This window comes from Rattus rattus, chromosome X, assembly GCF_011064425.1.
Source record: "Rattus rattus isolate New Zealand chromosome X, Rrattus_CSIRO_v1, whole genome shotgun sequence".
Taxonomy (NCBI): domain Eukaryota; kingdom Metazoa; phylum Chordata; class Mammalia; order Rodentia; family Muridae; genus Rattus; species Rattus rattus.
This window is the reverse complement of record NC_046172.1, coordinates 52,100,095-52,124,543: the sequence shown is the minus strand read 5'-3', so window position 1 is coordinate 52,124,543 and position 24,449 is coordinate 52,100,095. Positions and strand designations below refer to the sequence as shown.

The 24,449-nt window shown below is 39.7% G+C and overlaps 1 protein-coding gene across 1 annotated transcript; it reads left to right on the top strand.

The window, feature by feature from the left end:
* Window positions 1-241: 241 nt before the first annotated feature.
* Window positions 242-22,966, top strand: Eif2s3 (eukaryotic translation initiation factor 2 subunit gamma). The gene is made up of 12 exons (XM_032889694.1): window positions 242-412; window positions 1,155-1,218; window positions 3,158-3,285; window positions 3,371-3,492; window positions 6,742-6,836; window positions 7,781-7,939; window positions 9,414-9,548; window positions 11,844-11,938; window positions 13,010-13,154; window positions 16,147-16,316; window positions 17,422-17,594; window positions 21,122-22,966. The coding sequence occupies exons 1-12, from the start codon at window positions 344-346 to the stop codon at window positions 21,183-21,185; spliced, it is 1,419 nt and encodes a 472-aa protein (XP_032745585.1). The 5' UTR covers window positions 242-343; the 3' UTR covers window positions 21,186-22,966.
* The last annotated feature ends 1,483 nt before the right edge of the window (window positions 22,967-24,449 follow it).

Genomic DNA, 24,449 nt, shown 5'->3' with positions numbered 1-24,449 from the left:
GGAAATGGCTTCTCCGCCCTGAGCGCAGTGTTACATTTATAACCTTCCCCTCAGGGGACTTTTCCGGGGCTGTCCTGAGTGTTGCCTGCACAAAAATCTAAGAGGACTGAAGCAGATACCTTCCGAAACTTTGTTTGGTGTTTTCGTTTAAGGTCCCTCGGAGTTCCTGTGCAAATTAAAACAGATAGCAGTCCAAGTAGTAAGATCGGTGCTGTATTTGCCATCCTTTTTATCAGGTCTGTGCGACAGTCTGCCTTCCGGCCGCTTCTCCTTCGCTCCGCCCAAGCGGGACCTACGTTCTGTCAGGCGGCAGACGAGCAGTTTCCTTTTCTCTCTGAGCAAGATGGCTGGGGGTGAGGCTGGAGTGACTCTCGGACAGCCACATCTTTCCCGACAGGATCTCGCCACATTGGTGAGGTCTCGATTTGCGGCGAGAACGGAACAATGAGTTTAGGGAGTGGGGATGGACTATCGGAGAACCTGCAAATAAGGCAGCTCCCGGATGACTGGAGTGTGGGGTAAAGGAGATATCCTGGAGCTGGGCCTTCTAAAGCCTTAGAGTCTAAGGCGTGCGTGCCAGCTCCACCGCCAGTAGCTTGTCTAGTCCCCAAACTGGTGAACGATTGTGAGACTTGGAATTCCTGGAGTTAAGCTTTGATTAAAAAATATAATGTAGATGATTAATATAGCGTAGAGTGTATGTTTAGCATCCACGCAGCCCTGAGTCCATCTGGAGAGGCGCATGCCTGTAATCCTAGCACTTAGGAGATGAAAATAGGAAGATTAGAAGGTAAAGGACATTCTTGGGCTACATTTCTAGTTGGAGGTCAGTATAAAACAAACAAGATTGTTAAAAGTCCTTAAGGTTTAAGTCAGTAAAGGATTGGAAACCACACTACACTGTGTTGGCCACTTGAGGGCTTGCTATGACTCCAGGATTAGGTGGCCTTTCATCTCCAGACCTCTCTTAGTGAGTGGACTTGTCTTGTGTGACAATGATGGGCTTGTAATGTTCTGCATGTTAAGGGGAAAAGACAATTTATCAGGAGAAGAGAGCTGTTAATACGGAGCATAGGGTTTTACCTGAGGAATATAAAGTCAAGAGAAAATTTGTGGTTTGTATTGATTATGTTTCACAATATATTTCATTGCAGGATGTTACCAAGTTGACACCACTTTCCCATGAGGTTATCAGCAGACAAGCTACAATTAATATTGGTAAGATTGCTTGAAGACTTGACTTACAAGTAGTTTTTTTTTTTTTTTTTTTGTTCTTTTTTGGGGAGCTGGGACCGAACCCAGGCCTTGCGCCTTTGTGCAAGCGCTCTACCACTGAGTTTAAATGCCCCAACCCTACAAGTAGTTTTTAACATCTTCCTTTTGTAATTCATTGAGTAATGTGGATATTTATTTGAAATTGTCCTGAGGATATTGTGTCAAAAGAATGCTGTGGAGCCCTTGTGAACAAAATATTGCTACTTTTTTTTTTTTGAGATATATGTATGAAAGAAAAATTTAATAGTACAAGGCAGTATGTAATCATACAGTACTGAATTATGAAGTGAAAATGCATTTTCTTGCCATACAGGACAGTTTATAGAAGTTTTATTTGATATATAAGCTATAATTAAGTCGAATTCTTTCCCCCTTAATTGGCACCTAATTGAGGTATATTGCTTGAGTGTAAAATATGGTATGGTTAGTTTTCTTGTTGTTGGGTTTGGGGAGGAGGTGAATGAGACAGTCTTACTGTGTGTTCTGGCTAGCTATTCTATGTAGAGTGCCTGGCTTGGCATTCAGTACATAGTCCCAGCTGACTTTTAACTCAAGATAATCCTCCTGCCTCAGAATTTGACTAAGATTATGAGTGTGTTTTTTTTGTTTTGGTTTTGGTTGTATCAAAGTTTGTCATATTAATTGGGTGTGTGCTTGCTTGAATCTTGTTTTGGTGTTTTGGTTTTGTTTGGGGGGAATTGTTTTAGTGGTTTTGTTGTTTTGAAATGGTAGCGCATATAAAATGAACCTGAATAATTTTTCAATCAAGATAGCAGTTCAAGTGAACATTTAAAAATACCTAATTTTTGTTTGAAACAAAGTCTGTCAATATAGCCCTGGCTGTCCTGGAACTCACTTTGTACAGCAAGCTAGCCTTGAGCTAGGGTTCTCGTGAGTTCTTAGACTGCCTCTGCTTCCCAAGAGCTGGGGTTAAAGGTGTGCACTACCATGTCTGACTCTTAAGTTTTATGACACCATCCAACATTGTCCAGGCTGGTCTCAAATCCTGCTTCTTCCTCTCAATTACATACTCTACTAAAACTGGTCTGAAAAGATTTATAATGTGTGGAAATCAGGACAACTTTCAGGAATTGGTTCTCTTCCTTTACTATATATAGGTTCTGGATATTGAAATCTGGCCCTAAGGCATTTGTGACAAGCGCTTTTACTTGTTGAGCCATTGTAATGACAGTTTGGGGATTTGTTTTCTTTTTAAAAAAAAAAAATCACAGAAATAAAAGAATATGTTTTTATTTTAATCCCAGGTGTGGGATATGGGGCTGCTTCAGATTGTCCACGAAAGTGGACTCTGCTCTAGGTCTGTTTTTGTCAGCTGCGGATAGTTTCTTCGATTTGAAATTCTGGGGACTTTTCAGAGAGTCTAGGCCCCTGAGATGCTGGGTTAGTAATTGTTGCTCCTTGCTCGCTGTTGGTCGTGATTTGTTAAGCAATGCGTAAAGAAGAAATTAGATATGTCAAGATCAAACTTGCCCCAAGGAACTTGGACCTCTGTGCCCCTAATTATCGGAGTAGTCTAAATGATAATGTTGTCCCCTTTTCCAACCCCAGCTTTATTCTGTGATCTCTTTCCTGTCCTCTCTTACTAATGGTAGGTGGATAAAAGGGTGGAGAAGGGTGGAAGAGAGAACCCACAAAGTAGCCAAAGAGAGCTACAAGCAATGTTATTAGCCCTATCACTGTTGGATTTGCATTGGTGTTCTCAACACTCTGAAAAAAAAAAAAATATTTAGTTGGGATTTACCTCAATGGTACAGCGCTTAGCCAAAGGCCCTAGTTCCGGTCCTCAGTTCGAAAAAGAACCAAAAAAAAAAAAAATTTGATGTATTTGAATGCAGTTAATTTTGTTGTCTTTTGTCAATAGGTACAATTGGTCATGTAGCTCACGGGAAGTCCACCGTGGTAAAGGCTATTTCTGGAGTTCACACTGTCAGATTCAAAAATGAGCTAGAAAGAAACATTACCATCAAGCTTGGATATGCTAATGCTAAGGTGATCTTTGTACAATGAAACTAGAAACCATTTAACTTTAACATTTGCATAACTAGCAAACCCAGTTGTTTCTTTTTTCTTTTAGATTTATAAACTTGATGACCCAAGTTGTCCTAGACCAGAATGTTATAGATCATGTGGAAGCAGTACACCAGATGAGTTTCCTACAGACATTCCAGGGACCAAAGGGAACTTTAAATTAGTCAGGTAACTGTTATGCTTAAATCACTGTTTTCTGCTTTGTGCTTTTTTTTTTTTGTTTTTTTCGAACTGGGACCAACCCAGGGCCTTGGCGCTTCCTAGTGTAAGCTCGCACTGCTGAAAAAAAACCCCAGCCCTGCTGTGCTTTTTGAAGTACTTAAGATACTAAATTTAACTGATGAATGGTTTCATCATTTTTTTTTCTGTTCTTCTTTTTTTTTTTTTTATTATTATGATGTGGACCTCAGACCTGGTTTTTTTATATATATATATAGTGATAATAATTGAAAGGTAAGGTATTTTTCAAATTAAAAGTTCTACAAACTGAAAACTTGCATAAGAGAGCTAGAGAGGCTCAGCTGTTATATTCTGTGGCTGCTCTTGCAGACCCCAGATTTGATTCCCAGCATCTGGTGGCTCACAGCCATTTGTAACTCCTGTTCCATGTCCTGGAACTCACTCACTCTATAAACCAGATTGGCCTTGAATTTAGAGACCCTCCTACTTCTGTCTCCCAAGTGCTTGAATTAAAGGCATTTGTGACTACTACCTTGTTGATGTATCTAAAATTACTTCTTTAAAACAAATGGGCTTGTTTCTGGACAATTTTCTGAATATGATTCCACATGTTGGTTCTTTAGCAGAGGGTGCTTATATTTAGTTACTAACATACTAACATCTTTGGGGATTGTAAAGCCCATAAGACTATTTTTAAATAGATCAAGGGCAGAGTCAGATATTCATCTCAGGCCCAAAATTTAGGGAAGGAGGGGAAACCAATAAATCTCAATAATCAGGATACTTTAATGCAATTATTTTTTAAATTTATTCAATTTTTATAAGCAGTGCTGTTTTGTTTGCATGTATGTTTGTATGAGGGAGCCAGATTCCTAATTGGAGTTACAGACAGTTGTTAGCTGCCACGTGCGTGCCAGGAATGAAACCCAAGTCCTGTGGAAGAGCAACCAATGCTCTTTACCACTGAGCCATCTCTTCAGCCCCACTTTAGTGCAATTTTTAAAAATAATTCAGAAAACTATAATGAATAGGATATTAGAATTCTGTTTTATTTAGATAGGGTCTCAATGTGTATCCCTGGCTAGCCTGGAACTCAGAGAGACCTACCTGCCTTTGTTTCCTTCCCAGTGCTGGGATTACAGAGTGCGGGGATACTCCTTCAAAAAAAGTCACCAGTATCAGAACTTTAAATAAAGGCCAACCATGTTTCTGATATTTTTTTTTTTTTTTTGCTTTTATATGACCTGTTTTGCTTATTTGTAGTGGCAATTTTGGAGTTTCTTTAAAAAACATAGAAATATTATATGGATATGTTTTCATTTTAGTCCCAGGTGTGGGATATGGGGCTGCTTCAGATGGTCCACAGCAGGTGACTATGATTTGCCTCATGCTCTAGCAGAGGTGTGATTTTGCCAACCATAGATAGTTTCTGCAATTGTGTGACATTTGGAATTCTGGGGACTTTTCAGAGGTTATATAAATGCTAGGCCCTGGGAGGTGGGTGGTTGTTTGTTGTTGGTTGTTGGTCACAGTTTGTTAAGTAGCCATGCATAAAGAAGAAATAACAAGAAATTCGGTATCCTGATGTCGAAGATCAAACTTGCTCCAAGGAACTGGACACCCCCTAATCAGCAGGAAGTAGTCTAACAATAACATCACCCTCTTTCTGACCCCTGGCTTTATTTAGGGATCTTTTCTCTCTCCCCTTTATCCTTTTTTTTTTTTTTTTTTAAGATTTTTTTATTTATATATGTGAGTGCACTGTAGCTGTCTTCAGACACACCAGAAGAGGGCATGAGATCCCATTACAGTTGGTTGTGAGCCACCATGTGGTTGCTGGGAATTGAACTCAGGACCTCTGGAAGAGCAGTCAGTGCTCTTAACCACTGAGCCATCTCTCCAGTTCCCTTTATATTTTTTTCTCTCATCTAGTATCCGAGTGGAAAAGGTGGAAGAGCCCACAAAATAGCAAACACCAGCTAGCTACATTTGTTTGTTTGTATCTATTCATTTAATGTATGTGAGCACACTGCAGCTGTTTTCATACACACCAGAAGAGGGCATCGGATCCCCATTACAGATGGTTGTGAGCCACCATGTGGTTGCTGGGATTTGAACTCAGGACCTCTGGAAGAGCAGACAGTGCTCTTTACCACTGAGCCGTCTCTCTAGCCCTGGTTTGGTTTTTTTGAGACAGGTTTTTTCTGTGTTGCCCTGGCTGTCCTGGAACTTGTTCTGTAGACCAGGCTGCCTACTGAGTGCTAGGATTAAAGGTGTTCACCATTATGCTTTTCAGGCAAACTATTGTTAATAGTCCTTTTTCTATTTAAAATTTTGAGGTTTTGATCACAATGGATTTTGGTATTAATTTTGAAGTTTGGTTTTCTTTACCCAAATATTGCATTTAATTTTTTTCTTTAGCACCAGGGCTTAACCAAAGCTCCCACCCCAGCCCCCATATGCTAGCAAGCAAATGCTTTACCAGTAATCTAAATTCCAGGATCTGTTTTACTGTTTAGGCTCCCTCATTAAAATGTGAACCTGAGGTACCTCTTTTATTGCACTCTTGTTCTAGCACTGGTCAGAGATCCTTCTTTTATATCTCTTTTGTTAGAGTCTCTGTCATAAGTACTCATCTCAGTTCTTCTATTACAAAAGCACGCATAAACTATATGTTTGTGTATGGGCTTGTGGTGGGCCAAATCTGAGGCCCATAGTTTTCTGATCCTTGACCCTAGTTTTAAGACCGGAAAAGTAAATTCTTATAAAGTCATGACTCTGAGTACCATAATTTTCAAGTCATGCTATCTGTCACTCCAGGTGCATAATTCCAGTTTTTCAGGGGCAGCAGTATTTTGGACAAAGTATTTTATCAAATGAAAATCCTCATTTCTTTTTAATATTTATTATTCTTAATTATATGTATGTGTTTGTCTGGTTGTGCTTACCTATGCACCAGTACCTGTAGAAGCCAGAAGCATCAGACCCAAAGTCTATAAACACCAAGTTTTATTTTATAACGTTGAGAACTAGCTCCAATATGATTTGATGTTAAGAAATGTATAGCTTGCTTATGGTTTTGATTGCTCTTTTTTTTTTTTTTTTTTTTTTTCTTTTTTGAGCTGGGGACCTAACCCAGGGCCAGGGCTTCCCTAGGCAAGCGCTCTACTGCTGAGCTAAATCCCCAACCCCGGTTTTGATTGCTCTTAAGGCTGATTGCTATTTCTCAATCATTAGGCATGTGTCCTTCGTTGACTGTCCTGGCCATGATATTTTGATGGCTACGATGCTGAACGGTGCAGCAGTAATGGATGCAGCTCTTCTATTGATAGGTAAAGTCATCAGAATGAAGAACTAACCTGAGTGGAATAGTTCAGGAAGAACTAAAACCTTGGGGGCCATGTCCATCATCTAAGTGAGGCATAAATAGAAATGTGACTTGCAGGATTCCATTTCCTTCTAATAAATCACAAATAAATACTAAGCAAAAGAGTCTCGGGCTTTATGGATTCTGAGAAGTCTTATAGTATCCTAAAAGGAATATGATGTGCCATGTCTTATTTCCATTTAGAATTTGTGTTAAAGCGTATGTGTGTATTATATAGATGTGTAATTGATTTATTTATAGTAATTGCCATGGTCTAGTAAACATGCAAGTTTTCAGAGTTAAAGCTGTTTCCTTATGTGTGCCCTTAAGAGATTTGACAGGTATGAATATGATATTTTTAGGTATGCAAGAGGATATCGTATTAGGACACATGAACTGACTGAGGAGGGTAGCTGTTAGCATGCTGAGCAAAATGTGCCCATTGTGGATGGAATGCTATTGCTTGTCTTCACAGCACTCTTGTTTAGGGAGTAGCTTTGAGGTTAAGCCTCTTCATAAGAGCTTGACTGTAACAGAACATACATAGACAAGATTGAGATAGAAGTCCTAAGCAAAAGCTCTTGAAGACACACTTGTTTACTGGAAGCTTCTTGCTTAGAATGAGTATAAGGCTGCAGTGAATGAAGATCCAGGATAAACAGGGTTGAAAGTAGAATGTGCACATAATAGAAAGCTTACCATTTTATCATGTAAGGGTTTAACTCGGGCAGAGGAAGAAATTTCTAATTTCATCACCACAAAAGTGAACGTGCTGACTGTTTAGCACTCACTGCCCAGTTATACTTCCTCCAGTCCCTCACAGCTAACAATCTGCCTTCTGTCTTGAAATTGAATGGTCTGGATATTTCTAGTTATTCTTACATGTGTTTTTGGTTCTCTGTCAACTAGCTGGTAATGAATCGTGTCCTCAGCCCCAGACTTCAGAACACCTTGCTGCCATAGAAATCATGAAACTCAAGCATATTTTGATCTTACAGAATAAAATTGATCTGGTAAAAGAAAGTCAGGCTAAGGAACAATATGAGCAAATTCTCGCATTTGTGCAAGGTAAGAAGCTATAATGGCTAATAAATATATCAAAAGATCACTTTGAGAGATAATATACCTCATCTAAAACAAAGTAAATGCAGGTATCATAAGTGTTGCTTTTTCTACTCACTACTTGTTGGGATCCTGATAAAACTATAAATAGTATTTCTGAATTTAATGTACAAAGTTAAAACCGAAGGTATATTTTGGAAATGCTATCAATCAGATTAAATGTTTTAAATCCCAAGGGCTTAGTTTATATCTTAACAGTAGACATTTACATCACTGCCTCCCAGAAAAAAAAATTCTTAGTAAAATGAATAAAAATTTAAAAGCGGTCTTTCTACTGGGCCTCATGGCACATGCCTTTAATCCCAGCATCCTAGACACTGGAAGGCAGACCTCTAACTTCTAGGCCACCTTGTTGGTGTGTGTTGCTAGTTCTAGGCCAGCAAGGACTATATAAAGAGACCCTGTCTCAAACAAAAGAGCAATCTTTTTTTTTCCAAACAAATAAAGGTATTTATTTAGCTTTCAGGAAATTAAATAACAAAACCCAGAATAAAGCAAAACAAAAACCATAACATGAGATATGACTGATCATGTCCAAGCACAATAGCACTTATTAATGAATATAAAAATAAAATTTATTATTCATATTTTCTCTTCCCAACTTTTACTACATGGATGTTTTTAGAAGTTTGAGCTACCCAGCCCCTACCATGTGACAGAGATTATGGTCCCACAGGGAAATAAGTTTTTATTCTTGGAGGCTTCATCAAAAGAGCAGTCTTTGCAGAGTTCCTTTCTCTAGTAGCCTTGCGTGTTCCACTTTCAGAGAGGACATGACACATGTTACTGCTGACATTTGATTATTCTTAGCCTTTCATTGCTGGGAACCCAGTTCTAATATGAAAAAGAATAATCCACGTTGATTAAAATCTTTTTTTTTTTTTTTTTTTTTTTGGTTCTTTTTTCGAGCTGGGGACCGAACAGGGCCTTACGCTTCTAAACTAGGGCAAGCGCTCTACCACTGAGCTAAATCCCCAACCCCTAAAATCTATTTTTTGACCTATTTCTTTGACCATTTTTCTTGATGAAAAAATATATATGCCAGCCAGTCTTTCATTATCAGAGCCTGTAATTTTCTCTTGACATTTATGGAAAGGTTAATTACATGTTAGAAATCTTTAAGCTGGTGAAGTGCTCTTTCCCAGGAGTGTTCCTGTTTTATCCCTTTAAACACACAGCATTTTGCCTTTGTTAAATGGACCCATTGAAATAATTTTAGCAGTTTTTTCCCTTAGAGGACAAATGGTTCATTTTCAGCAATTAAGATAGAATATTGTAATCTTTCTAGATAGACCACTTTCTACTTGTTGACTGGCATTTGTGTGTTTTAAGCCTCTATTGGCTTACTTTATCTAGCAACTACATAGACCAAGTTTTGTAAGACTCGAGGATTTTGATCATTTTGAAATTTGTTGTATAGGAACCGTAGCAGAAGGGGCACCAATTATTCCAATTTCTGCTCAGCTGAAATACAATATTGAAGTTGTCTGTGAATACATAGTAAAGAAAATACCAGTGCCCCCAAGAGACTTTACTTCAGAGCCACGTCTTATTGGTAAGTGACAGGAGTCACATTTTGCGGGACTCTTCTGTGTTTTCATTAGTATTTTCTCTTTCTGCAGAAGTGCTGATAACTCCATAAAACCTATTTGAAATAATGTTTTGAGAAATACTGCTGATTGGTAGAGTCCTGAGTACAAAAGAAACCCTTTGTGCTGAGTATATTATTTTAGGTGACCAACATGGAATAATGCACCATTTCTTAGGGAACTAGAAGCTGTCGAGATGTTACAGTTTCCATATAAATGATGTCATTGTACCATTGCTAAAAACCAAGAGGCTTAATTACACTGAGCTGTGGTTGCAGCAAAGATGCAGGAGCCTTTCAAAGGTTTTTCCAGGTCTTCATTCAGAGTCGTTTGGGTGACTATTGTTGGAGAAAGTTCTCTTGGGTGATATAAGAATAAGTCATATAGTCTTAGAATTGTTTTATTTTAAAAGTAAATTTGTACTGTAGAAGCCATAAAACAAAAATTCTATATATAAAATACCAAGCATGGTAGCAAACACCTGGAATCCCAGCACTTGGGAGGCGGAGACAAGTGGATCTCTGAATTCAAGGCCTGCCTCGTCTACAAGGGTGAGTTCAAGTCAGGGCTACATAGTGAGAACCTCTCACAAAAAAAGTAAATAAAATGGCACACTGCATGTACCCAAGTACAGTCTCCTGTACACTTCATTGATTGACTTTTCTGGAGGTCTCATACATGCCAGGCAAGGGCAGTGCCACTGATGTACATCCAGTCCTCCTGTGTGCCTTAAATAATAATAACTAATTATTGTAAGAGCTATGTCAATACTTACGATGCATAGGGCATAATGACCCTCACCAAAAAAGGGGGTGGGGGGAAGACTTTTGTGTTTATTACATACGATTTTTATCCTTGGCTGGTGAATTACACAGAACCCTTAGATGTAAAGAGTAAGCCATGTATCTGTAGCAACAAGTTTTTTTTTTTTTTTTTTTTTTTTGTTGTTGTTGTTTTTTTGTTTTTTTTCCCCTTTTTTTTTTTTTCAGAGCTGGGGACAACCTTAGGGCCTTGCGCTTGCTGGCAAGCGCTCTACCACTGAGCTAAATCCCCAACCCCTAGCAGCAAGTTTTTGCTACCCACCCAGAACTATCTATCTTTGGACCTACAAATGAAAGACAGACAGACAGACAGACAGACAGCGCGCGCGCGCTATTTAACCTGCCTTACTAGCTCAGTGGCTGGGCACTTTGGGGTTTTTTTTGTTTTTTGTTTTTGTTTTTGTTTTTTAAAATCCATTTATTTCTTTTTTTTTTTTTTTTTTGGTTCTGTTGGGGGGGGGGGGAGCTGGGGACCGAACCCAGGACCTTGCGCTTCCTAGGCAAGCGCTCTACCACTGAGCTAAATCCCCAACCCCGATCCATTTATTTCTTAATACACAGTGTTCTACATATATATTTGCATGTCAGAAGAGGGCACCAGAACTCATTACAGATGGTTGTCATCCACCATGTGGTTGCTGGGATTTGAACTCAGGACCTCTGGAAGAGCAATCACTGTTCTCAACCTCTGAGCCATCTCTCTAGCCCAAAGATTTTTTTAATGTATGTGAATACATTGTCGCTGTCTTCAGACACACCAGAAGAGGGCATCAGATCCCATTACAGATGGTTGTGAGCCACCATGTGGTGGCTGGGCACATCTAAGCCTCCCTCGCTAGCATGCCCCTCCTTCTGGTACTCCTGGCTCAACACCTTCTAAATCTACTTTTATCTTTGCTGCCCTGTTACCTTCTGTGAAGCCCATTGGTCTTTGCTACCCAAGACGCTTCTGAGCAGCCCTTCTAGGGGCTGCTTTTTGTTTACTCCTACATTTCAGGTGGCCTCCCCCTATAACTCTAAATCTGTTCCTGTCTGTCTCTCAGGGATCATGGCAATTCTCTTAAATGCTACTGCCTCCTCCTCCTCCTCCTCCACCACTACCAACCACCACCACCACCCAGCAACTACTTTTTTCTTTAGCAGTATATAAAACACATCCCAGATCATTACATATAATTTTAACATTAGTTTCAAATAGATGTATGATATTCCATGGTAGAGACACTTTGATAGTACTGACATACTTGAATAAACCATCTTTTAATGAACTTTCAAGCTATGTCTTGAGTTATTTTTCTTATTACAAGTAAGACTTCAGCAAACATTAAAGCAATATCATTAGATGTATTTTAGAAAGGTTAACTTGGAAAAGAATGTCTATTAGAGCTAAAATTAAAATACATAGAAATGGCTTTAATTTGTTTTAAATTTTTCTTTTAGTTATCAGGTCATTTGATGTCAACAAACCTGGCTGTGAAGTCGATGACCTTAAGGGAGGTGTAGCTGGCGGTAGTATTCTAAAAGGAGTGTTAAAGGTACATTGGATTTGACTTGTTGTGCTGTATATTTGTTTATTGTGTATATATGCGTATAAGTGCCACAGTGCATAGGCAAGACAACTTTTCAGGGGTTGACTCTCTAGTATAATTTGGGGATTGAACTCAGGTTATCAGGCTTGATAGTTAAGATAGGCACCTTTATCCTCTGGGCCAGCTCATCAGACCACCCTTAACAGGCTGGCTTCAAACCTAGAGATCCCCTGCCTCTGCCTTCCAAGTGCTGGGACTAAAGGCATGTGCCACTATGCCCAGTGAAAGAAGTTTTTCCATGGTGTCTGGTATTGAATATGGATTTGTCTTAGTCTTTGGAAGATGTCTGTCTGATCTCTAAATTTTTAGTTCTTTAGTGAATATGGGGCATATTTTATGTGACAACAGGTTTATTTGGAAATTTGCAACACTTGAGTGGTTCTGACTTTAAATTTTTCTTTTAGATTTGTTTATTTCATAGATATGGCTGCTTGTCTCCATGTATATATCTTTCCAAGGAGACCAGAAGAGGGTATTGAATCCCCTGGAACTTAGAGGCAGTTGTGAGCTGCCATGTGGGTGCTGAGAACTAAACTCTGATCTTGTGCGAAAACAGCAAGTGCTCTTTAGCTGTTGAGCTGTCCATCTCCTCTGTGCAAGTTTTTCCCTTCAAGAAAGAAAAGAGAGGGGGCTGGAGAGATGGCTCAGTGGTTAAGAGCACTGACTGCTCCCCAGAGGTCCTGAGTTCAATTCCCAGCAACCACATGGTGGCTCACAGCCATCTGTAATGGGATCCAATGCCCTCTTCTGGTGTGTCTGAAGACAGCTACAGTGTACTCACATTCATAAAATAAATAAATCTTTAAAAAAAAAAGAAAGAAAGAAAAGAGATGAGCATAATAGTACACACCTAAAAAGTGAGTTGCAGGCCATAAAATAAGAAGTAAATAAAAGTAGTAATCTTGAAATTAGAGAAAAAATTACCTTTTTAGTTTTGTGGACTTTTTGTTATAACATTGGTAGACAAATAATAAATGTATTGTTTTATAATTCTCCTTACCAATTACTTGTTTACAGGTAGGCCAGGAGATAGAAGTCAGACCCGGTATTGTCTCCAAAGACAGTGAAGGAAAACTCATGTGTAAACCCATCTTTTCCAAAATTGTGTCACTTTTTGCCGAACATAATGATCTTCAGTATGCCGCCCCGGGTGGTCTCATTGGTAAGGACTTTCCTCTCTTTTAGTTTGTAGAGATTCATGGTACATTTTATAGGAAATATCAAAGATAGATTGTAAGGTTTGTTTTGCTTTTACAAACTTCTTTATTTTTATGTGTATGAGTTTATTCATATGTATGCATGTACAACATGTGTATACTAATGCCCAGGAATGCCAAAGAGGTCATCAAACCAGCCTGAAACTGGAGTTTCAGTAGTGGTGTGCTGCCTTGTGAGTTCTAGGAGCCAAACCAAGCTTCTCTACAACAGCATCAAGTGCTCTTAATTACTGAGCCATCTCTCTATCTCTTTGGTTGTGTTTGTTATTGTTCTTGTTGTCAGGGGTGGGAGTTGTTTTCTTTGGGTTTTTTGGGTTTGTTTTTTGTATGGTTGGTTGGTTGGTTTTTGTTTGTTTGGTTTTTTGAGACAAGGTCTCCATTATCCTGGTTGACCTCAGACTCATAAAGATCCACCTGACTTTTACTCTCAAGTGTTTTAATATCAATTAGAGGTATGCCCCCACCACAACGTGTTTTTATTTTTTAAAGAACTATTTATTTATTTATTTATTTATTTATTTATTTATTTATTTATTTTATGTATGTGAATACACTGTCACTGTCTTCAGACACACCAGAAGAGGGCATTGCATCCCATTTTAGAGAGTTGTAAGCCACCATGTGGTTGCTGGGAATTGAACTCTGGACCTCTGGAAGAGCAGCCAGTGCTCTTAACCACTGAGCCATCTCTCCATCCCATTTGAATTTTTGACATAGAGCCCTACGGTGTATTTTTGGCTAAGCGAGTATCAGTTTACCTAGTGGTACACTTACAGGCGTGTACCACCACAGCTGGCCTTATCAGTACATCTTGAAATATTTTAAACAAAGAACTGGCAGTATGACTCAGGTAAAGGTCCTTGCTCACTCTAACAAGCATTCACATTAATAATGAACAAAATTTTAAAAGTTTGTTTTGGTAGAAGATATTTATTAGCAATAATAGTTATTTCTGACTATTGTTGTGACGTTACATTTGGACCTAAAGTCTAGAACATGCTAAGAAGGTATTCTACCACTAAGATATAGCCTTAGCCCTCTTTGTCCTTCTTATTTTTTAAAAAATTAGATTACTATTTATTTTATTTTTATGTATGAGGATTGTGTGTGTTAGAAATTGAACCTGAGGGTTGGGGATTTAGCTCAGTGGTGCAAGCTGCTTGCCTAGGAAGCGCAGGCCCTGTCCCAGCTCAAAAAAAACCAAAAAAAAAAGAAAAAAAAAAAAAGAAATTGAACCTGAATCCTTTGGGAAAGTAGCCAGCCTCACTTTTTTCCTTTAGAGAAAGGATCTCACAAGGTTACCCAGGCTGTCCTTGAATTCACTTATTATTACTCCACTTCAGGCCAAGCTAGAAATTAAGGTTTTCTGCTTCAATATATCCAATACCTGGAATTTCAGGTCTATGCTCTGTGCCTGGCACAAAGTAAGTTTGATGGCCTAGCACTCAAAACACTAGCTATATGTGGTTTGTTTGGGGATTCCGGTTGGTTGGTTTGTTTTACTATATTGTCCAAAGGCCTGGAATTCCCTTATTCAAATTGTCCTCCAGTAACTAAGACTATAGGTTTGTACCGGAGTGCCTGGCTTATCCTTACTGTTTGCTCATACTTTTGCACTTGTAGTGTGATTCCTTTTTATGTGTGCTTTGCAAATTTAAAGCTACTCAAAAATATCAGATTATACTCACACTGAACAAAAAAACCTTCCACTTAGGCATGGTAGTAAGTACCTGTAGTTATACAGATGGAAGTCTGAAGCAGGAGGATTGCCTTTAGCACAGAGCGTTAAGACCAGTGTGGGCAGCATAACCAGACTGGAGGTATAAGACCTTACTGAAGTTTGAGGTAGGGGTAAATCAAATAAGTCTTTGTACCACATGGGAATTACTAAAATGACTTAAGGGTTTTCTAATTTCTTAAAACTTTTCCATTGCTGAGAAAAAAGCAAGATTCAAAGTACACTTTTGGACTAAAGAAAATGTACACAACTCATTTTTCTTTTCTGTCATGTAATTAAAAGTTTACTCTAAGGACTGGAGATGTGGCTTGGGGATTAGGAATGTCACTGCTTTTGCAGAGGTCTGATATGAGCAGCTCTCAACCACCTGTAAGGTCCAGGAGAGCCAATACCCTCTTCTGGTGCCACACTTAACCTATGCAGATCCACACACCAATGCGTGCATATACTCAGAGCTTAAATAGAAAAGATAACGGCCAGAAGAGATGAGATGGCTCCATGTTTACAAGCATTGCTGCTCTTCCAGAGGACCCAGGTTCAGTTCCTAGTACCTTAAACAGCTCACACCAGTCTGTAACTCTCTTTGCATGGTGTCTATCGCCCTCTTCTGGCTTTTGTATGCACTACATTCACATGGTGCTCTCAGATGCATCAAAACACGAAAAAAATCTTATGTAAAAAAATTAAGGGAGAATAAGCTCCTTTTTAAAAAACCTGTTCTTATTTTCACTGAAAATTTAAATTTAAATGAAAGATGTGATGCCTTTAAATCCCAGGCAAAAGTGGGTAGATCTCTGTAAGTTGGAGGCCAGCCTCCTCTATGTATAAGGACCCTGTCTGAAAAAAATGCTGGGCAGAGTTGGCACATTGGGAGTCAGAGGCAGAGGCAGGCAGATCTCTGAGTTCAGAGTTAGCCTCTTCTACAGTGTAAGTTCCAGGACAGCCAAGGCTGCCTACACAGAGAAACTATTTTTGATTATGAGCCTAGCCTTTAACGGTCCAGCCCAAAAGAAACCAAGTCTTAAAAAAAACAAAAAGCAAAAAAAATGTAAACTAGAACAAGTATTTTGTTGTGCTTACTATATATGTATGAAAATGGAAGTATATGTAAAAGGGTGTCAATTCTTAACTAGACTCTGAAGTAAATCATTCCAGGAGTGTTTTAGATAATAAGGCTATGTGCATCTTACTTTATTTAGGAGTTGGAACAAAGATCGACCCCACTTTGTGCAGAGCTGACAGAATGGTGGGACAAGTGCTTGGTGCAGTTGGAGCTTTACCTGAAATATTCACAGAACTGGAAATTTCCTATTTCCTGCTCAGACGTCTTCTGGGCGTACGCACTGAAGGAGACAAGAAAGCAGCAAAGGTATGTGCTTTGTGTGATTCATGTTTCGAAAAGGGGCTAGTACCAATGCTAGATTCAGTTTTGGTCTTTTATAGTTAATATGCAATAAATGTATAAGTATACTGAGTTCCTAAAAAAAAAAATAAAACAAAATAATAAAATCAAGAATAGGGCTGGTGGGCTGGAGAGATGGCTCAGAAGTTAAGAGCACTGTCTGCTCTTCCAGAGGTCCTGGGTTCAATTCCCAGCAACCACACGGTGGCTCACAACCATCTATAAAGAGATCTGATGCCCTCTTTTGGTGTATTTTTTTTTTTTTTTTTGGTTCTTTTTTTTTTTTTTTTCGAGCTGGGTCCGAACCCAGGGCCTTGCCTTCCTAGCAAGCGCTCAACCACTGAGCTAAATCCCCAACCGACAGTTGGGCTGTTTTTTTTTGTTTTTGTTTTTTTGGTTTGGTGTATGTTAAGACAGCTACAGTGTACTATATATAATAAATGAATAAATCTAAAAAAAAAAAAAAAAAAAAAAAGAATAGGGCTGGAGAGATGACTCAGAAATTAAGAGCACTGGCTAAGGTCCTGAGTTCAATTCCCAGCAACCACATGGTGGCTCACAACCATCTGTAATGGGATCCTATGCCCTCTTCTGTTGTGCAGGTGTATATGCAGAATTTACGCACACTTGAAATATAAACTTTTAAAATTAAAAATAAAAAATTAAGAATAGCCAGAAGTGGCAGTACAAACCTTTAATCCCAGTACTGCAGGGGCAAAAGCAGGGATATCTCTGAGTTCAAGGATGGGCTGCTGGGACTACACAGAAAAATCCTATATGGGGAGAGGGAATCAAGACCAACTCTATGGCAATCCATTTTATGTTTGTTGTTGTTGTTGTTGGGTTTTTTGGTTTGTTTGTTTGTTTTTTTAAACAATTCCCACCATTTGGCTTTTTGAGGCAAGGTCTTTCAACTTAGCCCTGGCTGTCCTAGAACTCACTATGTTAATCAGACTGGTCTCAAACTCAGATCAGTCTGCCTTCTGAGTACCTGGCTAAACTGTGTACCACCACACTCTTTAGAAAGCACTTTCTTATGTGTTGTCCGTCTTTCTCCAATTTATTTTCCTAGGTCCAAAAGCTGTCTAAGAATGAAGTGCTTATGGTCAACATAGGATCCTTGTCAACAGGAGGAAGAGTTAGTGCTGTCAAGGCTGATTTGGGCAAGATTGTTTTGACCAATCCTGTGTGCACAGAAGTAGGAGAAAAAATTGCCCTTAGCAGAAGAGTTGAGAAACACTGGCGGTAAGTTTGCTCAGCTTCGCCGCTGTCTGTTAGCGATCTTCAGTTCTTGTTGGTGTATGTATGGACACGCTTCCCCTGATCACAGCAGTTAGTGTGGCTTTAGCTCTTACCTTTTTGTTGGTATTTAAAGCTGTATTTATATATATCCTTGATTTATTTTCCTTTCTATTAGTACAAATCCTTCAATTGGCTTCCCTTTGTTTTAGGTGTAACATATATTAAAAAAAAAAAACCAAAGCAGTGACTTAGTGTCAATATTTCCACCATCTGACTTTTCCCCCTTCGTTTATTTAAAGTAGGTGTGTGTGTGTTTGGGGCAGACAGAGAGTCAGAGCACCTCGTTGAGTTGGTTTTGCTGCCATGTGAGTTCCAGGGATTAAATTCAGGTCATCCAACTTGGCAGCAGACATTCTTTTTAAACATTCTTTGTTTATTTATTATTTGTCTGTGGGTGTGTAGGGGGTGTATTTTGATCATGCTCAGGTCTGCCCCTCATAAACTTTGTTTTTGGGGGAAAAAACTCACTATAGCCCTGGCTAGACTCAAACTCACAGAGATCTGCCTACTCTGTCTTCTGAATGTTAAAATTAAAGGTGTGCACCACCATACCTGGCCCCCATAAACTTTTATTTGTACTTAACAGTGGGGGCTAGAGAGATGGCTCAGTGGTTAAGGGCATTGAGTACCTGAGTTCAGTTCCCTCCACCCACATGGCTCACAACTGTCTGTAACTCTAGTTAGAGTGGATCTGACTCCCTCACTAGACATAGATGTAGTAGGCCAAACACTAAATGTACATAAGAAAATAAATTATATATGCTTAACAGTGACGTTGCAAGGATTGTATAGAAAACTCATAAATATCCCTTGTCTAGATACATGCACATACACATATTATTTGGTTTTGTATTTCATGCTTTTTTTTTTCCTCTTTCATAACCAAGAAATTGAACACCAAAACCATGAATTACAGGGAATCCAAGGCCAGCCTGGACTACAAAGTTTTAGGGAATTTTGAATTATAGACTGAAATTCTATCTCAAAAAAAAAAAAAAAATGTTGAAGGTTAGGGAGAGGGCTTAGCAGTTAATATGTCTGTTCTTTCAGAGGGCTCAAGTTTGATTCTCAGCACCCACATGACAGCTCATTTTACACATGTATGGTGTGTGTGTGTGTGTGTGTGTGTGTGTGTGTGTGTACATAAAATAAATGAAAAGTGTTTGGGGTTGGGGCTGGGCTGGAGAGATGGCTCTTGAGAGCACTGATTGCTCTTCCAGAGTTCTTAAGTTCAATTTCCCAGCAATTATGATGGCTCACAACCATCTATAATGGTTTGACGCCCTCTTCTGTTGTATAGGCATATATGCAGGCAGAACACTGTATACATAATAAATAAATGTTTAAAAAATGTTAAAAGAAAAAAATTAAGTTGGGCATGGTAGCAAGCACATTCCTATAATCCTGGCCCTTAGGAGTTAAAGATGGGTGGCTCTCCATGGTTTGGAGGCCAGTCTTGTCTACATTGCAAGTTCCAAGCTATCCAGGGCCATGCAGTAAAATCTTGTTTCTTCCTGAGAGAAGAAATGGGTGGTGATGACATACATCTTTAATTCCAGTACTTGGGAGGCAGGACAGGTGGATCTCTGTTCAAGGCTATCCTGGACTAACAGTAAAACCTTGTCTCAAAAAACAAAAGAAAAGGAGGCTAGTAGTTAAGAATACTGACTGCTTTTCCAGAGATCCTGAGTTCATTTCCCAGCAACTATATAGCACACACACACACACACACACACACACACACACACACACACACACACACACACACACACACACACACACACACACACAGCCCTCTAAAGTAGACTATGGATTTTCTCCAAAATTATTCCCCTGTTCCTTGACCTTGTTCTTCACCACCTATTTTCTTGGTCAGTCTTTCTTAATACTGTACAGGTCACGATTTCTCATTTCATTCTTGCTAAAAAGATTGATCTGAATTGTCACCCTGCAGTGTAGCAATCATTAACCTTTTATCTCCACCCCACCCAAAAAGACAGGATTCTCTCTATGTAACCCTGGCTGTTCTGGAAGTCACTGTATAGAACAAGCTAGCCTGGAACTCACAGTGATCCATCTGCCTCTGCCTCCTGAGTGCTAGGATCAAAAGGGTGTTATATCACTGCTAGCAAAGTCCTGCTGTAGGAATCAATCTGCTTAGTGTTCTGTGGTTCTTTCTTTTCCCAGCTGATGTTATTTAAAGACATTGTCTGGAGAGATGGCTCAGCAGTTAAGAGCACTGACTACTCTTCCAGAGGTCCTGAGTTCAATTCCCAGCCCTTGCATGGTAGCTCAGAACCATCTGTAATGGAAGCTTATGCCTTCTTTTGCTGTGTCTGAAGACAGTGACAATGTACTCATATACAAACAATAAATCTTTAAAAAAAAAAAAAAAAAAAAAAGACATTGTGATTCTGATGAGGCTCTATCAATGGAAAGAAAGCATTTTCCAAAGATAGACATAGAGAACTGCAGTTTGTTTTGTTTTTTAAATCTGAGCTTGGTATAGTGGCACAGGCCTTTAATCCCAGCATATGGATAGCAGAGTCGGGTGGGCCTCAAGTTCCAGGCCAGCCTAGTTTACAAAGCAACCTCCAGGCATCCAAAACTGCATAGTAAAAGCCCTTTTCAAAAAAACAAAACACATATGTAGAGAGATGGGTGCATGCACACAAGACATATTAGAGATGTAATTTGGATGGTCTGAAGGTCCCTTAGGTGGATCTGAACAGTCTGAACGGGTAGGTAGTTTTTTGTTCTATTCTGTTTTCTTTTTGATAGACCATTAAAAGACAGATATACTTTATTTTATGTGTATGAATGTTTGCCTGAATGTATATATATATGCACTACATGCTTGCCCAGTGCTCAAAGAAGTTATAATTGCTGGATCTTTGTGGTTGTGAACCATCATGTCCGTGCTAAAAAATGAACCCAGGTCCTCAGCAAGAACAGCAAGTGCCCTTCACCACTAAGCCATCTCTCCAAATAACTTAGGTTCTGTTTGTTTTCTTTGATACAAGGTCTCATTTTGTAGACCAGGCAGTTCTTAAATACAGATCTGCCTTCTGCTACTTCCTGGGTGCTGGTGTGTGCCACCACACCTGGCAAGTTTCTGCTTTTTTAGGATGTAATTTCTTGTTGCCCAAGCTAGCCACACACAATATGTAGCCATGAATTAATTCCTCGTTTTCCTGTCTCCCAAATGCTTGAATTTATAGGCGTGCGTGTACTACCACACCCAACTTGCTAGTAATCTATGACGGCAGGCTTTGTTTGATTCTCTTGCCATGCTATCCAGCATCTATCCACCCATCTGCTTTTTAAAGTCTGAGAAAATGGTGTAAACTTTCTTTATGAAGAAGCAGCTGAATTTAAAAAATAAATGGGCAACGCCCAGTCATATGATAGTGTGGTGTGCCAGTATGGTGCGTGTGAAGCTCATAATCTCTTCTATTTCTATTTTGCAGTTTAATTGGTTGGGGTCAGATAAGAAGAGGAGTGACCATTAAGCCGACTGTAGATGATGACTGAAGATTCCACGTTAAACAATGCCTTGGGATGGAGTTGGAATTTCTTTTAATAGCCTAGGGGTATATTTTCAAAGCAATACTAGAAAGAATTAATTTCATAGCTCATTACCTTACTAGTAGCTATAAATTTATTCTTTTATTTTGGTGTTGAAAATTTAAACTCTACTTTTTTTTTCTTTTTATTGATTCCTTGTTTTATATCATGTAGCCCAATCCCACTCATCCCCTCATATCTGACCTTGCAACCTCCCCCAAAATAAGTAACACAAACAACCACAACAAAGCATAGAAAGCATCTCATGGTGGAAGCTGTAGCTTCTGTGACAACACCAGTGTTGGCTCCTCATCAGGACTCCTTCAAGTTAACCTGTTGCTGTGCTGTGTCATGGGGATCCTACAGCTTTGGAGCAGCAGGACTGGCCCTTTCACAGTCCCATCTATTCGAAGATGATTTAGGTTTTAGGGTGGGTCAATTCAAAGCCCTGAAACTGGACTGGGCTGGAAACTAAGGTCAACTGGACTGGGCCAACTCTCCCAATGTGCCTTCACCATCAGGGCCAGCTTCACTGTGTTGCCCAGGTGTGGTGACAGGACTGCTCATACTCTTAAGGCCAGGTCTTCCTATAGAAGGTAGCAATGGGGGAGGGCATCCCATTCACACCACCTTATAACAAAGGAGTGGCAGGGCCAGCTGTCCAGAGTGCTGTATGCAACGAGTGGTGGGGCCAGATCTGCACAGTCCTGGACATTCCAGTGTTCTCTAGTGGTAACAATGATCCATGGACACTGACCCACCACTGTGGAGCCACAGACTCAAACAGGGCCCCAATGGCAGGGATGCCCACTCATAAGAGGCTATTTCTTTCCACTCATGACCCTTCAATTCCTTTTAACTATTGCCATGCACTAGAGGGCAGGTCTGTGGGTGACATGGAGGTTTGCAAGACCTTGTGTTCCTCTTCTCATGCTGTGCTGCTGTGATTTGATTTTTATGATCCCTAGGCATAAGACTTAAGTTTTGGCCATGAAGTTAGGATGAGCAAAGGGCTGCCATCTGCCCCAATTTAGAACAATACCACCAACAAGGTGTCTCTGTGCCCCTTGCTGGGATTTGTAATCTTTCTAATATGGGGCCTAAAATTAAATGTGAAAATTGGTATACTATATACTACATTGGATCAAATCTACATTTTAGCAAAAGTTAAGCATTCCAAAATAATGTCTAATTTATCAATGAATGAAAGTTTGAAGTGAAGATGATCTATTCTTATGATTTACCTGTGACCAGCTCCATACTGAAGGGCAATTAGTAAAAACTAAACATCTACCCCTTTATTTGTCCTTCTATTTGGGGTTCTGTTTGAAATTTGAAGGAAGATGAACAAGGGGCTCAAATGAACACTGCTCTTAGAAATCGAGTGCCTAGTCCCTTAGCTCGGGTGGATCTTTCTTATTCAGTTCCTGAATGGGACCTTAGGAATCCAGTGCCCTGAGACTGTCCTTATCATGTATACCTAAAATATCAGTCTTCTCTCACTGGCAAATAGTATAACAGCAGGTGATTAGTGGTGATTGACAAGGTTCTGTCCAGGTTGTTTTGTTGAGGTCTTTATTTTAGTAAGCTATGGATGGAATAGTCTCTTGCATGACGAATAAATAGTCTACCATGGACTCCACTGCCCCTAGCTGTAGATCCTTTCCTTAGTTGGTAGGATTATGGTAGAAATTGTGCTATTAGTGATCTTTGAGCCGTGGAAAAGATAAAAATTGTTCAAAAACAGTGTGTCCTTTGGTTTCTAAATCTATTCCCCCACATGCCTGCAATTTTCTTGTGCTATGCTTTTTAAATTAATCATGTTTTTGCTTAATTAGATACTCTTCTATAGCAATGATTTCCAACTCTGGCTTACATAAGAATTGCTGGGGAAGTTTGAAGGGGGAAATAAAAGCCCTGGGGTGCAGTCCAGGCTTTGATAGTTTTTAAAATTCACCAGTGTTGAGAAAGAAGTGAGTTTAGAAATATGCATCCTAAATAATGACATCACTGATTTCAGTGGCCACAATTACTATGCTGTGCTCTTTTGGATACTGCAGCTGCCTTATAGAGACTTAGAACTATGACTGTGAGTTTTGAGGAAACCTATTGACATTATGTATTTGATTGAGTCTGAAAGGTTGTAGCATGAAGAAACTAGTGAATGTGAAAATAACTGGATTCTTGAAAAAGACCTAATTTGCTTTTAATGAAGTAGATACTTTGAGGTTTTTTCTAAAAACAAGTATATATTTTTAAATTTTATTTTTTACTTTACATTCTGCTCACTACCCCTATACCCTCCCACAATCCTTCCCCCATCCCCTCTGCTCCTTCTCTGAGCAGGTGGTGTCTCCCTGGGTATCCCCCTGCCCTGGCACTTTAAGTCTCTGTGAGGCTAGGCACTTCTCCCACTGAGGCCATACAAGGCAGCCCAGCTAGAAGAACATGTCCCACATACAGGCAACACTTTTGGGAATAACCCCAACTCCAGTATGTTCTTTGGTTGGTCCAGACTCTTGAGAACCCAAGGGTCCAGGATAGTTGGCTCTGTTGAACTTCCTGTGGAGTTCTTATCACCTTTGGGCTTGCAGTCCTTCCTCCTATTCTTCCATAAGAGTCCTCAAGCTCCAAGTCCAAGGCTGTGGGTGTCTATCTGAGTCAGCTGCTGGGTGGAGCCTCTCAGAGAACAACACGCTCCTGTCTGCAAGCATAACAGAGTATCAGTAATGTTAGGGATTGGTGCTTGCCGATGGGATGATTCTCAACTTGGGCTGGTTATTGGTTGGCCTTTCCCTCAGGCTATACTCCATCTCCTGTGCCTGCATTTCTTGTAGACAGGATAACTTGGGTTGAAAGTTTTGTAGGCTGGATTATTTCTAGTGCTCCACTGAGGTTCCTGTGTGGCTACAGGAGGTGGCCTCTTCAGGTTCCATATCCCCAATCCTAACACTCAGAACATTGACACTGAAAGACTGAATTCAAGACCAGCCTGGGGCTGGAGAGATGGATCAGCGGTTAAGAGCAGTGACTGCTCTTCCAGAGGTCCCAAGTTCAAATCCCAGCAACCACATGGTGACTCACAACCATCTGTAATGAGATCTGATGCCCTCTTCTGGTGTGTCTGAAGACAGCTACAGTGTACTCATATATAATAAATAAATACATCTTTAAAAAAAAAAAGATTTAAAAAAAAAAAAAAGACCAGCCTGAAGTCAAACCCTGTCTAAA